At 57.2% G+C, this 16344-nt stretch overlaps 1 protein-coding gene across 1 annotated transcript in view; it reads right to left on the minus strand.

Moving 5' to 3' along the window:
• The window catches only part of LOC105826882 (paired box protein Pax-7), a gene marked incomplete at its 3' end in the record, with an annotated part of 62474 nt that overhangs the window by 5065 nt on the left and 41065 nt on the right, over positions 1–16344 (minus strand). Inside the window, exon 5 of the mRNA XM_012664889.1 lies at positions 3962–4161. Within this exon, the coding sequence (XP_012520343.1) occupies positions 3962–4161 (200 nt within the window). The remainder of the gene's footprint in view (positions 1–3961; positions 4162–16344) is intronic.

Consider the following 16344-nt stretch of genomic DNA (forward strand, 5'->3'; position numbering starts at 1 on the left):
CAGCAGGGACTCTGGAGCCAACTGCCTGAGTTTGAATCCTGCCTCTAACTCCTTGCTAAGATGGGAAAATTCCGTTGTCCCTTATGGAGCTAATTACATCCACCTCCCAGGTGGTTCCAGACCTCAAACGAGTTAGTATTTAATGCAAGCAAAGTGCTTGGAACAGCACTGGCCGCGTGCAACTGTTACCCCGCCAGAGACCCAGAGGTGGCTGGGCAGGAGGGCTCTTTGCCGGCATGTAGAGCAAGCTGCCCACTTACAGATGGGCAAATGGAGGCTCCAAGAGGGACAGTGGCGGCCTCGGCATCCCACCCGGAACCCCTGATTGGGGTTGAGTTCTTTGGAAGCAGGGGCTGGGTTTTGTTATTCATTCTTGATCCTTCTCTCGACACCCAGCCCTGGGAGCAGGCACCGTTGGTGCCAGCTGTTTACTGGGCTGAATATCTCACCTGGTCCTTCTCTTAACGCAGCACGGAGGAAAAGAACGTGAGCAGACAGACTTGGGTTCAAGTTCCAACACGGTCCCTTACTGTGTCTTTAAGAGTTCACTTCCCTTAGCTAAATCTCAGTTTTCCCATCTGCAAAATGGAGAGAAAAGTCACGCCTGCCTCCTAGGGTTATGGCGAGGATGGGTGAAGACAAGGTATGTAGAGCAGTAAGCATGGTGCCCGGCACGTAAGAAATGTGCCGGAAATGCCATCCAGTGCGATTCGAAGGTTCAGTGCCAGTTGCTAGTTCGCGGGTCCCTCTGGTGCAAACAGCAGGGTTCTGGATTAGGGCGAGGACACAAAGAGGTGCAGGACGACACTAGTCCCTTGGCACTGATCGGCTGAAGGATGGGGATGTTTTCACAGGCAGTGGTGGGGGGTGCCATGGGTGACCTCGGGACCTACCAGCCCTGAGGCCTTTGTTTCTAGAAGAAACACACAGGCGCAGGGTTGTGGCACTCAGGACACAGTGGATCTGTTCCCCTCTAAGGAAAATATATGTGAGGTTGGGGTTGGACCGCCAGCTGTTTAAAAATGGAAATTCCTCCAGAGAAAGGAGTTATGGGGCCCCAGGCATGGGTTCTCCTGCCTGACACCCCTTCCCTACCCTCCACATGTCTCCGGCTTTCTGCTGGCTGAGGCTGGGGTGTCACAAGCACCCTGTAATGCCCAGCAGGCTTCCAGGGGAGGCTCCCCTGTCGGGGAGCAGGGCTGGAGGGAGCCAGAGGGAGGTGGTTACCGGACCCCCACCTGACATAACGTTTACCTGCTCATGGGTTTATCAGGACATCAGTTTCAGGACAGCAGGGGGTTTGCCCGCTGAATCCCCAGTGCCTAGAACAGCACCGGGCACATAGTAAGTCCTCAATAAACGCCTGCCAGATGAACGAACCTGGAGCTGCAAGGGTGGCCAGAACTGGAGCTGCCAGGGACAGGTGGAGTTTTCATAACAATGCCCCCTATTTTGGCACTTCTGTGTGCCAGGTACTTCCTAACTTTTTTTTCTTTTTACACGTAATCATTGAATCCTCAGAACAAAGTAGATCCTATTATTATCATCTCCACTCTCCAGGTGAGGAGGCCAAGGGCACAGAGGGTGAATGATGGGGTGGAATCCACACCTACGCTCCGAGCCCACCCTGAACCCCTCCACCAACCCACCCACCTCCCAGGGCCACTGAGATGAGATGTCAGGATTGCAAAATCCCAGGACCATGCATGAACTCTTACAATCAGAGATCACGACTTCAAAAGTATAAAGCCAGACCGTGTAAGCAGTGCTCGGGGGACTTTGAGGTCCCTGCCCCAACGTCCACAGTAGGAATCCTCTTTCCCAGGGCCCTGATCAACTGCACATTGTGCTTTTGCTTGAACACTTCTGGTAATGGGGATCTCATCACCTTACCAGGCATCCCTGACTGTCAATAAGCAAGGATCCTATAACTTTAAGGGTCATAGTGATCGTCAAATTCCGTCCCTTATTTACAGAGAGGCGACTAGGTCTCAGGACAGGAAGGCGACCTGTTGAGGGTGACACAGCTGACCAGAGGCAGGGACCAGATGCTCTCAGTCCTGAGCTCTCTTCCTACAGACCTTTATGCTGAACCCGAGATGCTCCCGCTTGGCCCTGGTCCCTCAGGGGCTCTCGGAGCAGCCTGTTCTTCAAGTTTCTCCTTCCCCAGGCTCAATGTTCTTAATTCTTTGGGTCAGCCTTTGTTCATTCTTTAAAAACTCCACAGTTTTTGTTCCCTCTTCTACTGAGAAAGCCCTCAGGCTAAGCGGGGAGACCCTGCCCTGCCATGGGGGAGGTTCTGGCCTGATGGGGGAGGCCCTGCCCTGCCCTGGGGAGCTGCTAGTCTGAGGAGAGAGGCCCGTCCCTGCTTGGGGAAGCCCACGGCGTGGCAGGGCGTCACCGGGAGGCAGGACCCCGGCTCACCATGGATCTGCCTGGGCTCTGGCCACGGCTCCCTTCCCAGACCCCTCCCTCCTTGGACCTTGAGTGGCACCTGTTTCTAGGTCCCCTGGGCCAATAAAAGCACTGCCCTGACAGCCAGGAGATTTTACAAGGAGCGGTCAGACTTCAGGGGCCGCCAGACGTGGGGATGAGAAAGCGCCCAGGAATGTGCCGGAGAACAGCTGCAGGAGGATGGGGTGGGGGAGCCCGGGGCTGGGGCAGGCTCGGATGTCACCTCGGAGAGGAGGGGAGGCAGTGAGATGAGCTGGCTGCTGCCGCCTGCCCCTTGGGGTCTCCCTCGATGGCAGCAAAGGGCCCCCACTCCGGGGAGGGGCGTCCGCTGGTTCCCAGAGTGCGGAGAGACACCAGTTTGCTTCTGGGATTGTCCCTATTGCTCTCAAATCCCAGGTTCTGAGTCAACTCGTTCCTTCCCCAGGGTGGAGAGGACGTGGGCTTTGGTGGCTGCCAGCCCAGCTCAGCCACCACCCAGCTCGCGTCCCTGGGCACGTCGCGTCCCTGAGCTTCAGCTTCTGCACCTGTGGCGTGGGGCAGGGGCTGGTACCGACCTGACAAGGGGGTCTGAGCTTCCACCAGGTCACACGGGAGAAGCCCGAGCACTGCAGCTGGCACCGAGTGGGGGCCCGACGAAGGCTGGTCCTCTGGGATGGAGGTGCCCCCAGATGGGTTTGGGGCGGCTGCTCTGCAGACCCGCCTCCCTCGTCCGTGGAAAGGACAGCCAGGAACGGTCCCCCAAGAGCTGTTCATCACGACCTGTCCCACCTCTTCTTGCCCCTGCCCAGCCTCAGCCCTCTCCAGCCAGGCCCGCGGAGACCCTCCTGCACTCTGGGAATTGCAGGCCCTGTGGAATCTGAGAGCCCGGCCTGGGGAGGGGAGGCAATGGGGCTCCCCCATGGCAGGGTGGGGGCAGTCCTTTGTCCCCCCGTGGGCTGTAGCTCTCTCTCCATTCTCCCTTCCCACTCACTGAGGCCGTGGAAGTGATGTTCAAGGTCTTTGGTCTGCCCACCCTGCCCCGATGCTCTAACCTATAGGAGTGTGCCTGCCCACTCTGTTTACCTGCCTACTCTGTTTACCCGCCTACTCTGTTTGCATGCCTCCCACAACGGGAAGCTCATTTCCCATCTGAGCTAGGCTTATTCTTGTCCCTTCCTCCCTTCATCAGAGATTTGAAGACTTTTATACACCCTGAGCCTCTCTTCTGGCTGAACTAATGCCCTCCCTCCCTCTCTCCCTTTTCTGCCCTCCCACCCTTTCCCTCTTCTTCTCTCCCTGTCTCTCTCCCCCTTGAGCTGTCCACCATTCAGTCAGTCAGTCAACAAACATTTGCTGCCCTCTAACTCTGCATCGGCTGTCGGTGGCATCACTTGTCTACATGGTCCCTGGACCACCTGTTGGAAACCCCCCAGGGGGCATTGAACTCACTGACCCTGGCCACCCCGACCTTCTCAACCCCAGTCTCTGGAATATACCTGCAGCACGAACACCCCGGGCGCCTCCTCACCTGGACGCGCGCCTCGGTCAGCTTGGTCCTCTGCGCCAGCTCCTCGCGGGTGTAGATGTCCGGGTAGTGAGTCCTCTCGAAGGCCTTCTCCAGCTCCTCCAGCTGCTCGGCCGTGAACGTGGTCCGGCTGCGGCGCTGCTTGCGCTTCAGCGGGAGGTCGGGTTCCGATTCCACGTCCGAGCCCTCGTCCAGCCTGTTCCCTACGTGGGGGGAGAGGGAGGGAGGGCGGGGGCTTAGTGAGACGGAGGGTGCTGGGCCCGGTGGGGCACAGAGGCACACTCTGCCACCTTTGGACCCCTCCCTGCACTGAGGACCAGGCCCCTCCCAAGCACAGAAAGGAGGACGTTCATCGCAGCGTTGTTCAGCAGAGTGAAAGGTGGGCAGCCACCTCCGTGCCCACCCCCGGGGCCCTGGTTAGATACTTTCTGGCAAAACCGTTCCCTTTAAAGAAAAAAAAAACCAATCCCCTAGAGTTGGGCACTTAGGTTATTTCCACTGACATAGCAAGATGCCTGTGACACAGACTCGGGGGGTATTTTCACAGTAAAATACATTTGTCAAAATTCAGAGAACTGTATTCTCACTAAAAAAGGGAGAATTTGACTGTATGTTGACCATATCTCAATAAACCTGACTTTAAGAAAAAGGCAAGATATAAACCAGCGTGCAAAGATGAAGCCCACCTTTGGAATAAGCACGCGTGACGCGTTGTGGAACCCTATGTCCCAAACATAACAAATGTTAACCTCCAAGGTGACAGCACTTTTGTGTTCTTCTTTACGCTTGTTTGTATTTTAGTATGTTTTAAACAGTGATTATTTAAAGAAAAATGTTATTGCATTTGGGGAAAATATTGCAAAAACTAAGGAAAGAAGGCAGGCAGGCAGGAAGGAAGGGAAAGAGGGACCGAGTGTGTGTGGCCAGAGCTGGCAGTCAGGAAGCTCAGATTCCAGCCCCAGCTCTGTTCCTAAATGCCTGTGACCCTACGAAGGCTACCTCCCCTCCCTGGGCCTCAGTTTCCCCATTTGTAACATGAAGGGCTTGGACTACATGACTTCCACAAACCAGCTCTTCCTGGGATGCTCTAGGATCTCTGAGTGACCTCCCAGGCTGGAGGAGTCCACCCGGACGACCTCAGTCATGGCCAAGGCCCTGCCCCGTCACCCCCACCAATTTCCAACCTGCAGCCTGGAGCTGGGTGAAGACCTTTGCTTCCTGGGCACGGAGAGCTCAGCTGGGGCTGTCGGCCTGGAGGCTGCAGGAAGGGCCTGCACAAGCTCCTCAGCTGAGACTCCGGGGACTGACCTGGCTCTTGCCCCCATTGATCCTGTGCCTCCTGCCCATCTCCAGCCTGGCAGAGGGGGTGCTAGCAGGGAGCCCCCCAGCCAGAGCGCTGAAGCCGCACCCTGAGCAGCCCCAGGAGAACCATGGGGAGTGTGGAGAAGAGGCGGCAGAAAGGAAGGGAGAGACAAGAGAACAGATGCTCAGAGGTTATCGTCCGCCCGCCACGCCTGCGTCCTCCCTTCTCCCTTCTGCCTTCATTTCATTTCCCCTTCCCTGTCCCTTCCTCTCCACCACTGATGCTCCTGGAAGCACTTCTGATTTTTTGCCATTCATTCGTTCATTCCCCAAAGCGTCTGTCGCGCACCTGCTGTGTGCCTGGGGGGGCTAGGTACGTGGAGGACAGGGCAGGACTGTTCCCTGTGCTTGCAGCACTTGGCCTGAGTCGAGCTGGAAGAGCCACACCATGTGCCCACACGACAGATGGGAGAAACTGAGTCACAGAACGGCAATGTGAAACGCAAACGCGCTCAGATTCCTCGTCCCGCCCACCCCTTCCGCCAATACAAAGTCATGTTTGTCTCAGTTGCTTCAAGTGTTGGTTACGTGATTAGGTCTAGGCCTCTCCCACGAGGGACAACCCCCTCCCCCCATTCAATAAAAACAAAAACTAGTACAGCCTCCTAATGTCAAGTGGAGGTGAAGGGAAAGGCATCGCTGCCAGAGGGAAGAGCACGTGCAAAGGCCGGGCGCGTCGAAAGGCATGACGGGTGATTCCACCGTGGAGCTGCACCCACAGCCCCGAGCCTGGTGGGTGGACTGGGAGTGTGGGAGGTCATACGCCTGGAAGGTCATCCACTCTTGGACAATGTCCATCTGCCCCAGGCCCCTCCCTCCAACCCTGCTATCTTGTCCATCGGGAGGTCATCCCTGCTTTTTACTGGCCACTGCCAGGCTGTCCCCAGTTGAGACGCCACACCCCACCGCAAGGGGACCAATGGCAAGGGGTCCTCTCTTCATGGTGGCCTGCCTCATCCCCAAGACAAGACCCGGGGTCAGATCCAACCCTGCCTCTGCCCTTTCCCGGCCGGCGCTGCCAGCTGCCCAGCCCCCCAGTCACTGAGAGACCACGGTGTGCACAGCTGGCATCCGCGGCCCCTTCCCCAGCATGTCTGGTGCTCAGAGCCAAGTGCGACTCATCCCAAGGATTCGGTTCCTGAAATTCACTGCATCGCCTCAGTTTTCTGATGGTGAGAAGGAGAGCAAGCTCCCTGGGGCCTCAGGAGGAGGAAGCAGGCGCTGGCGGGCAGGGAAGGAGGCTGGGAAGGAGGCTGGGAAGGGGGCACAGGCTCGGTGCCTCCAGCGGGGACACTCGAGCTCAGGCAGGGGCTGAGTGTGTGTGGGGGGGGACCAGGGTTATGGGAGTGAGATCTATGGGCCAAGATCGTCCTCAGGGCTGCGAGGTCAGAGAAGGGGGCAGACACAGCGCCTGCCCGGGGAGAGGCCAGTCTGATGGAGGAAGCATAAGTCTCAGTGGAGTTCTAGAGCAGTGCTGCCCACTAGAACCTTCTGTGATGATGGGAATGTCCCAGATTCATGCTGTTCAATATGGCATTACCAGCCACATGTGGCATTGAGCACTTGAAAATGGCCTGGTGCAACCAAAGAACTTCGTTTTAAATTGTATTTAATTTGAATTCAAATGTACACAGCGGCACGTGGCACCGTCCAAGACCCTCATCAGCACAGCTGTTCTCCCCTCTTAAAAAAGGCAGGGCAGGCCCAAGCTTGGAGCCTCCCACGCTTGGCAGTCTCTAGGTGGAATGTAACGGCATTGCTTGTTTTTATGTTATTTGTTTTCATGTTTCTTATCTATTTACAGGAAGTGATGCTTATTTTCCATTTATAAGAGGATTAGTTTCCTTGCATTAGGTTTTTAAAGGTGCTTTTGTATAAAATGAAATATTAAGGAATAATAGGAGAGGCTCTAGGGTTATGATCAAAATCGTGAATGCGCTTAGCAAATGACCAACATTTGCTTTAGGTCTGCTGAGAGATAAACTTCTTTCACCAAGGCCACGGCCTCGGTGCCCTCGCTAGCCCCATCTGGTCCCTCTGTCCTCCAAATCACCTGCAGTTTTCTGGACTCACCGCCACAGAGTTCTGGGTCCGACTCCCCCCGTCTCTCCCTCCCCTTATTCTGCAGGGGTGTGGGGAGCTGTGCGGATCCAGAGACCTGGCCAGATGGAAGCCCAGGCTGGGAGGCAAAGCAGGGCCCACGGTCTCTGCTGTCTGAGGGATCTGCACTGGTCCTCTGGGCTGCTCGGCGTTGCCATAACAACCCCGGGATGCTGAGTCAGGAGAGCAAGGCTCTGTCCTCTGCCCACGAGGTCCAGGCAGATCTCAGGGGAACTGGATTGCAGTCTGTGATTTCAGCCCCCTGAAAAAGAGCTGCCACTGACCCCCTTGGCCCAGTGTAGGGGAAGAGACCCACATTCCAGGGGCCTTCTCCATGCCAGTCTTAGGACAGGTCTGTGAAGTGGGGACTATTGACTTTTTACAATACGGAAAATGAGGCTCAGAGAGGTTCAGTCACTTGATGGAGGCCACACAGCCAGTAAACCCATGCTCCCTTTCTGGACAGGGATGGGAGGACGGGACAGATTTGGGGGAGTGTGAGGGGCCCCTGGGACAGCCCGGGTCAAGTCGGGAGTCCTGGTCTGGGGAGCCTGAGACCTGGATTCTGGGTTCTATCCCTCACTGTGTGGCCTTGGCCAAGTCACTTCCCCTCTCTGGACCTCGGTTTTCTCAGATGTAGAAATGAGGACAATAACACATCCTTGCATGCCTCACTGGATGGCTTTGAGGGTGGAATAAAATAAAGACTGTGGGAGTAACTTGGAACTTACAGAGCACGTGAATGATTATTATTATGTTGATGATGATGATGATGACAGTGATGATGACAAGAGGGGGTGGGGGCACAGGGCCAAAGCAGTGTGGGGAGGGATGCAAAGAGCCCTGGTGCCACCACGTCACCCTTGCTCCAGTTTCCTGTACCCCCTACCCTCTGGGGGTGCCCTTCCCCCTTCCCAACCCCGGGGAACCCTTTAGCCTCAGAGTTCAATTAATCGACAGGATTAGGTGGAGTCGGCTGCAGAGAGGCCCCGCCGGCTGGGGCTGAGTCCTCCGTGCGCCGAAAGCTGGTCGCCTCTCGGTGAAGCCTGCACAAGGAGGGGGCGAGGGGAGAGTGGACATGGGAACGCATTCATTAAATGGAGCCAGGCTGGAGGTGGGCAGGGGGGAGCAGCTCCCGGCCGGCTCGTGCCCTCCTGCTCTCGAGCAGCTGTCAGATGGACTGGTCCACGGGGATGGGACAGAGCCGAGTGCTGGTCTGAAGGTAGCCCCGAGAGAGAGGGACACAGGGAGAGACCTTCTCTCCATCTCTGCTTGGGGATGTGGGGAGGCCCTCACAGAGCCAGCGGGAATTGCAGCCCCCACCTCGGATCCCTTCCAGTCTTATGGGGGAGAAGCAGCCTCTGCTTTGGGAAGCTCCCAATCTGATGGAGGAGGTGTCACTCCTGTCCTGGGGGTTTCCCAGTCCGATGGAGGAAACTGCTTCCCGATGAACTGGGGCACAGGACAGGTGTAAAACACCAAGACAGCTGCGTGACTCACAGAAGCCGCAGAGCAGCCTGAGGACAGGACGAGGGGTGGCAGGAGGGGTGCTGGGAGCCTCTCGGTTTGTCAAAACTTTGGGGTGGGCAGGAGCAAGCTCTGCTCAGGGCGGAGTCCAGCCCAGGCCAGGGTGCTCGTGTGGAAGGAAGGTTGCTGGGGGCAGCTCTCGTCATCTCCCCCAGCCTCTGCCTCCCCTTCGAAGCCTCCTTTCACAGCCTCTGAGCCCTGGAAGCCCCTGAGGACTGCGGGTGTGCCAGGAAGCCCTGGCCACGCCAGCAAGACCCCACCACCATTGGCCTTGCCCACGAGTCCCGATTCACCCCACCATCCCACCCGGCTCCCGTCCAGCCACGCGAGGCTTCCTTAACCGAGTGAGCCGAGCTGAGCCGCCTCTCAGCCTCTGGGCACGCGCTTCCTCTGCTGGGCTGCCTCCCCCAGCAAGGCTTCCTGGGCCCATCCGGGGGGGGATTTCACCACCTCTCCTTGGGGGGGTCTCAAACCTCATCGGGAGACACTGAACTTGCATGTTTATGGGTCTCACTGTGCTGGGAGATCTTGAGTGCAGCAGAGACTGCGCCTGGCACACAGCAGGTACTCAGCAAAGCTCGAATGAATAGAGCTGGGCAGAACCATCGCAAAGTTCCCTCTGAGCTGTGATCCACTACAGCAGGCGTCGCCTGCACTTGTGCACAGCACTCTACAGTTTACAGCCCTCTACAGTTTACAGCCCTCTCACTGTCCCAGCACGGTCTCGCCCAATAACCTGGGAGGGTCAGGCAGGCAGCATCAGCCCCATTTTACTGACGTTCAGCGGAGTCCCAGGGCAGCAAGGCTGGGAAGAAAACCCAGGACTCGGGACTCCCAGCCTGGCGAGAGCCAACCTGGCTACGGCAAGCTCCCGGGTGACGGAAAATTCCATTTCTGATCCTGAAAGCCAGCGTGGCTTCTCCATCTCCAACCTTCCCCTCCTCCCTCTTTCGCCAGAAGACAAGCCTTGAAACAAGGTGGTCACGATTTCTGGACCTCCCCACCTCGCAGAAGGCAGGAGAGAGCTGACCCATCTCCAAACCCCGCGTCGGCCTCGATCAGTGGACGCCAGCAGTGGCCCTGAGGTCTGGGGTCCTCTCGGCCGCCCCCTGCCCACAGACACCGCCCAGCCCTGCTCCTGCGCCCCCCCCTCCCGCCGCCTGCCTCCAACCCAGCCTTTATTACAGTTTAACCTAGGCCCCGGCGTGGAGCAGCGGCAGAGAAACGAATCACATAATAGTTGATATGCGTTTTAATCAAGTAATTCGGGCAGAGCTGAGAGCTGGCGAGTGTGGGCCGGGCGTCCCTGAATACCAAACAGGCCTGGGCGCAGGTCTCGGAAAATGGAAAAGTCATTTACAGCTCAGCTGGGGGCCCGGCGAGCCCGGGCCGTGGCAGGCGCCCTCCCGGCCCCTCCGTGCGAACTGCTCAGCTGGAACCGGCGCGCTGTGCGTGGGGCTCGGTCGTGGCTGCAGGAGCCGGACTGCACACAAGGGCAGGGTGACGGGGACCGGCTGAGAGGCAGGGGCTCAGACTCGAGTTAAATCTCCCTGGGGGCCAATGAGAACATGAAGCATCCCGCTCTTGTCCACCTCCTCTGCCCACAGTCCTCTTGGGTGCCCGTCTCGGCGCTGGGCACCACCCCCCAGCCGGCACAGTCCGTAATTCCCTTTCCTCTCTCTTTACGCCTCATGTGCGACCAGCCCTGCTCTGAGGCCAGGAGACTGGGACCTTCAGAATCCGCGTTAGCTCAGAGCTCACCCCACGCTCTGGCTCCCCGAGTCTGTCCTTGCCTGGTCCCCATACTCCGGAAGACAAAAGGGGGGCGCAGGCTCCAGGCTCGGTTTCCCTGGGTTCTGTGGCCCCTACGTGTGTAAAATCCGCACGGTAAGGGGAACCCCTCCCGGCCCTTCCTCAGCACGTATCACAGTCAGACACGGCAAATGTTCTGTTTTGCCTTCTGTTCCCAACACCCCCGAGCCCAGTGCACACTCCATAAGGACGTGTTCTCCTCTGTCTTTTTGTTCATTGCTCAATCTCCAGTGCTCGGCACAAAGTGGGCACCCAAATATTCATGGCATGAATGAATGAATGATGAAATGAGTTCGTATCTTAAGGCACATAACACAGTGCTGGGGACAAGTAGGTCCTCCCCAGTGGCACCCTCCTCCGTCTGGGTCTGAGGTGCTCATCTCTGTGTTCTCATTGCTGGGGCAGAGCAAAACTGTCCCCGCACAACTCATTTCAGATGTGTCCTGTGTCCCACTCTGTCCCCAGTGCCTGGGAGTTCAAAGGTGAAATCGAACGAGCCCTGCTCTGGGGGCGCAGGGGAGAGGGGTAGAGGGAAGGCTGGGTCCTAGATGGAGCCCCAAGCGGACCAGTCTGCCCTGCTCTCATTCCTGGCTGTATCTGCCAACTCCCTCCAACACACACCCTGTCCTGGTGAGCAGGGCCCTTGGTGGGCGCCCTGCCACATCCAGGCAGCTGGGCAGGGGTGTGGGGCCAGGTGGAGAGGGTGGTGCGTGAGGGGTTCAGGAGTAGGCAGGAGGGTCTGTACATGGCCCCTGAGACCCATCCTTGACCTACGGGATCTCCGTCAGCTCCCCAGGACCTGCCTGCCCTGGTGGCCCTGCAGCCCCACCCGCTCTCCCCTCCCCACGTGGCCCAGGAGGAGCTGGGATGTCTTGGGGCTGCAGGGCATCTGGGGTGTCCCCTGTCTCCCACCTTTGGCCAAGGCTATGAGGCAGAGTTGCTGCCCCCAGAGGAGGTGACCAAGGCTCAGCGTCTCAGTGACTCGCCCAGGACCACCCACCAGAAGGTGGCAGGGCCAGGATGCGAACGTGGGGTTTTGGGGGCTGCAGCTCTGCCCACACTTCTTCCCTGGGAGGAAGACAAGGGTGGGTCCAACAGGATGCTTCTTGCTTCTTCTCAAAGGGGATCCCTGACAGGGTGACCTGGTTCCTCCCCTCCACAGCCCCCAACGACAGAGGCGAGGCCCCTCCATGCCGATGTCTGCAGGACCCCGCAGGCCCAGAGCCAGAGCACAGGCCTCAGCCTCCCTGGCCAGCGTCCTCGCACTTCCCCAAGAGGCCTCCTGGGGTCGGGAGGCCCAGGCAGCGTGAGGCTGAGTAGGTTCTGTGCACCGGACCCCCGGCCATCTCCACGACTGAGAGAAGCCAACAGGCCGATTTCTCTCTCCCAACTCAAGGAGCAGAGGAAGGGAGGGGGTGTCTTTAGGAAAGCCAGAGTTGGAACTGTCACCTTGTCCACAAAACTCGACAAAACTTTTCCTTCTCCAGGAAGTCCCATCTAACCCCATCAGCCTGCATTTTTTAAAATTCTGAACCCTAGGTAGATAATTTGCACACAAAGTGTGGGACCCACATGTGATGTCTGATCCATCATGGCTCTGCACTGACAGCGTGGTACTGTTCTTAGGCGCTAGAGGGCACTGTTTATACACTGCTGCCAGGAAGGGGCCTGTCTGGGAAGAAGGAAGTAGTACTGCTGGAAGTCGTACTGTGTGGTTGCACGGCCAGAATTCAGAGCCATGTTTTCTCGTGACAGATCCAGAGCTCTTTCTTCTACACTGAGCTGTGAATCATACATAAGTCACACGTAGGAGAGAAGAGAGCGGTATAGAGGGTGGGAACCAACTAAGCCAAGGGCGCTTAGTCAGGGAAGACTTCCTGGGTACAGAGAGTTTAAAACTAAGGCTCACTTGCCTGAAAGCAAGAGCTGGAAGCTGAAGATGTCATGAGGGCCCTTCCAATGCGGCCTCTCTAACGTGCTGGTGTTACACGCAGCCCATGTGGAGTTTTGGGCAGAGTGGCGGCTGTGGGGCAGCAGGGAGGAGAAGGCGGGACACTTTACGCCAGCAGCTGGGAGGCAGGCACAAGCCCGCCAGGACAGGAGCTCACTCCAAGCCTCCCTTTACGCTCTTCCTGTGGCTTTAAGACTGCTGTGAAATGACTCACAGTTTCCATTCCCTTTTTCCTTGCCTTGCTTTAATCATTTGCTCACCTGAGTCATTTAACAAGCAGGGAGAGCACCAGTGGTGCCCAGCTCCGAGGCCAGGAGACTGGGACCTTCAGAATCTGTGTTAGCTCGGAGCTCCCCCCACACTCTGGCTCCCCAAGTCTGTCCTCGCCTTCTCCCCGTACTCCAGCCCCACCTTCTCCCCCAGTGACAACGGCCCTGTGCACAGGCTGTGCCCTCCGCCCAGAGCGCCCTCCCACACCCCTCTCGGCCTGGCGAGCTCCTGTGGTTCGCTGCTGGCCAGGCCAAGGAGAGGGGCGCAGGCTCCAGGCTCGGTTTCCCTGGGTTCTGTGGCCCCCACATGTGTAAAATCCGCATGGTAAGGGGAACCCCTCCCGACCCTTCCACAGCACATATGACAGTCAGACATGGCAAACGTTCTGCTTTGTCCACACAGCAGGTCCACGCCTGCTCCTAGAGGGCCTTGCCTACCTGGTCCTGTCCTGCAGGGCGTGGCCTCGGCAGCCACCAGCTGATCGGGGGTGGGGGGCGGGGAATGGAGGCTGAGGGGTCAGACCCACCTGGGTTTGAGCTCCGGGTCTGCCTCCCCCTAGCTAGGACGCTGGGTGTGTTACTTGACTCCCGAGCCTTGTTCTGGCTATTTCTACAGGGGGATGGTGACGGGTGTCGGAAAGGAGGAGGGCAAGGGAGAAGAACTGGGGGTGAGGCTCCCAGACCTGTGGGTGGCGGAGCACGCAGGCTGACCGCACCTGCTGGCCGCCTCTCCCAGGCTCAATCTCCCCTCGCCTTCAGAAAAGGAGCCTGGCAGGTGGGGAGCTGGCACTCTGGGCTCAGTCCCTGACCTGCTGTGTGACCTTGAGCGTGTCACTTGACCTCTCGGAATCTCCATTTCCCTGTCCGTCCACTGGGAACAAGAGCTGCCATTCTGCCTGCTCCCAGGGTGTCGGTGTGGCTCCAAGGACGGGAACCCCGAGACACGCACAGCGGCACCTTGAAACAACGATCCCAGCCCGATACCAACGTAGAAAAGTTCCTTCATTCCTCTGGGCCTCAATTTCCTATCTGTACAATGAGGAAAATACTAGTACCAACGTGGTAGAGCTGTCATGCACAACGATTAAACTAATTACTGCAAGAAAAGAGTTTAGAACAGTGTCTGGTACACAGTCGGTGCCCAATAAGTGTTAGCTGTTATTACGATTACTATTGTTATTGGCACCCTCATCCTGCAAGGGTTTATTTTACCTCCGTATCCCCCAGCAGCGAGCACATTTGCCTGGCACAAACACAAAGGCAGGGAAAAAAGGCACGTGTGAATGAATGAATGAACAAATGATTGAATGAATGAACACTCCTTTGTCATCCCTTCCTTGGTCTCCTACGGTGGAGGCTTTGCACAAACCCAGCCACGCTCACAGACCCCACATCCCTCCCCCAGGGGCTCCGTCCCGGATGCAAGTGGTGCCTCAGAGAGCAGGTGGGGGCGTCTCAGGTAAGTGATTCGGCTGCACACAGCGCTGGCAGGAACAAAGAGGCCAAGCGGGGAGGCAGACCCTCAGGAAGGTGGGGCGGGGGAGGCCTGGGGAGAGGCCTCAAAATCAGCAGAGAGGAAACAGCAGCAGCTGGGGCCCCAGTGGCCAGATGAGGCTGCCCCGCATGGTGGGGAAGAGGCAGCCCGACCACCGTCCACGCCCCACAATGACTGTGAAAGGACCATATGCCTGAGAAGCCAAGCCTGCCGGACCCTCCTCATCCCCTCCCCCGCTCAGTGCCGGAGCCCTGGGAGGCAGGAGCCCTGGGAGGCAGGGGGGCTGTGGCCGGTGCAAAGTCATCAGAGGAGGGGGAGATGGGAAACGCTTCGGGACTCCTGGCGTTGCCTCCCTCCGTCCATCTAACTCCCTGGGCTCAGCCATGAGAAGGGCTTCAATCTGGGACTCCTTTCGCCCTGAAGACTAGGCTCTGTGATACAAGCAACCATGGAGGCCGCCAGAGAATACACGTAAAAATAGGTGCCAGTGTGTTTTGACCTTACTACATGCCTTTCCTCTAGCAACTCATGGCACCGCTCTACAACCCTAACAGGTAAGTATTACCATTAGCCCCATTTTACAGGTGAGGAAACTGAGGCTCAAAGTGGTTAAGTAACTCAATGGCAGAGTGACAGTTAAGCCCCGGCAGCTGGCCCCAGCAGTGCCTTTTTAATCAGTGAGGTGACACTTGTGAGCCTGACACTCCAGGTCCCCCTGCACTGGCTCAAACACACACTGCCCTGCAGGGCCACTTCCAGGCCTTCGTACCAGCTTGTGGCCTGGGATGATGCCCTCGCACTGGCTCCTATGGTCTAACTGTCCCACCCTCCCGATCTGGACTTGAAGTCCACCTAGTCCAGGAAGCCCTCCATGACTGCCACACCCAGAGAACTCTCCTTGAATCCCGGTGGCGTTTGCTGCCCGCGTCACCCCCTCAGCCCTTGGTATCGATTCCTGCTGGAGACTAATAATTAGCTTTGAGTAGGTTTGTTCTGTTTACCAATACACCTTATAATCCAGTTGTAGAGGTTTATTTGAACTTTTTAAGTGTGGGGACTCAGTCTCTTCACCAAGCTGGGGACACCCCAGAATAGATACCGTGCTTTCACAATAAGACTCGGAGTGCCTTGAGGATGGGAACTATATTTCCCATTGTCCTATTATACTGGGTGTTATCCCAGGGCAGGGTGACTGGGAACAGCTCTGCAGCTCCTATCATTCTAGAATGTTCTTAACAACAGTCTCTAACAGGAACTGCAGCCATCAGTTAAATAAACTGCGGGCCTTAGTCATCACAGACACAACAAGGATAACTGACTTAAACTTCCCCAAAGTTGTAGCTTCTCTCCCAGGACTCTGTGCTTGTTTCTTTGCCCTCAAGAGTTATTTCTATCCATCCGGCTTCTCATCTACCCCTGCTTCTATCTTTCTTTAAATAGTCCTCCCCGAAAACTCTGAAATCTAATATTCTGTTTCTCAGCAAGGTGCACAGAGAAGCGTGCACCCCAACAGGTATTCACTAAGCACCAGGGGTGCCTCGCAGCCAACACTGACAAAAGCTCCAGTAATTCATGTCCTTCACACAGGAACAAGTGGACGTCTCAGAAGCTTGCCACCATCAAAGAAAACCGCTCTCTGGAAGATGGGCATGCTGCCCGCTGATCCGAGAGCACTGATGACAAAGTCAGGCGGAAGCGTGGGAGATACAAGCTGGACGTTCCCCACCACCGGGGCAAGCTGCTTTAGTGGAGGCCATGCCTCCCTCCTGAGAAGCCCACCTAACAGAACAGACTCCACCTCTCTGGAGACACCACCGCCAAAGTCCTCAACTTGTGTTATTTCTCCACCTACTGCTGCCTGCAGATTCAA

Source organism: Propithecus coquereli, unplaced genomic scaffold (assembly GCF_000956105.1).
Source record: "Propithecus coquereli isolate 6110/MARCELLA unplaced genomic scaffold, Pcoq_1.0 Scaffold939, whole genome shotgun sequence".
Lineage (NCBI taxonomy): Eukaryota > Metazoa > Chordata > Mammalia > Primates > Indriidae > Propithecus > Propithecus coquereli.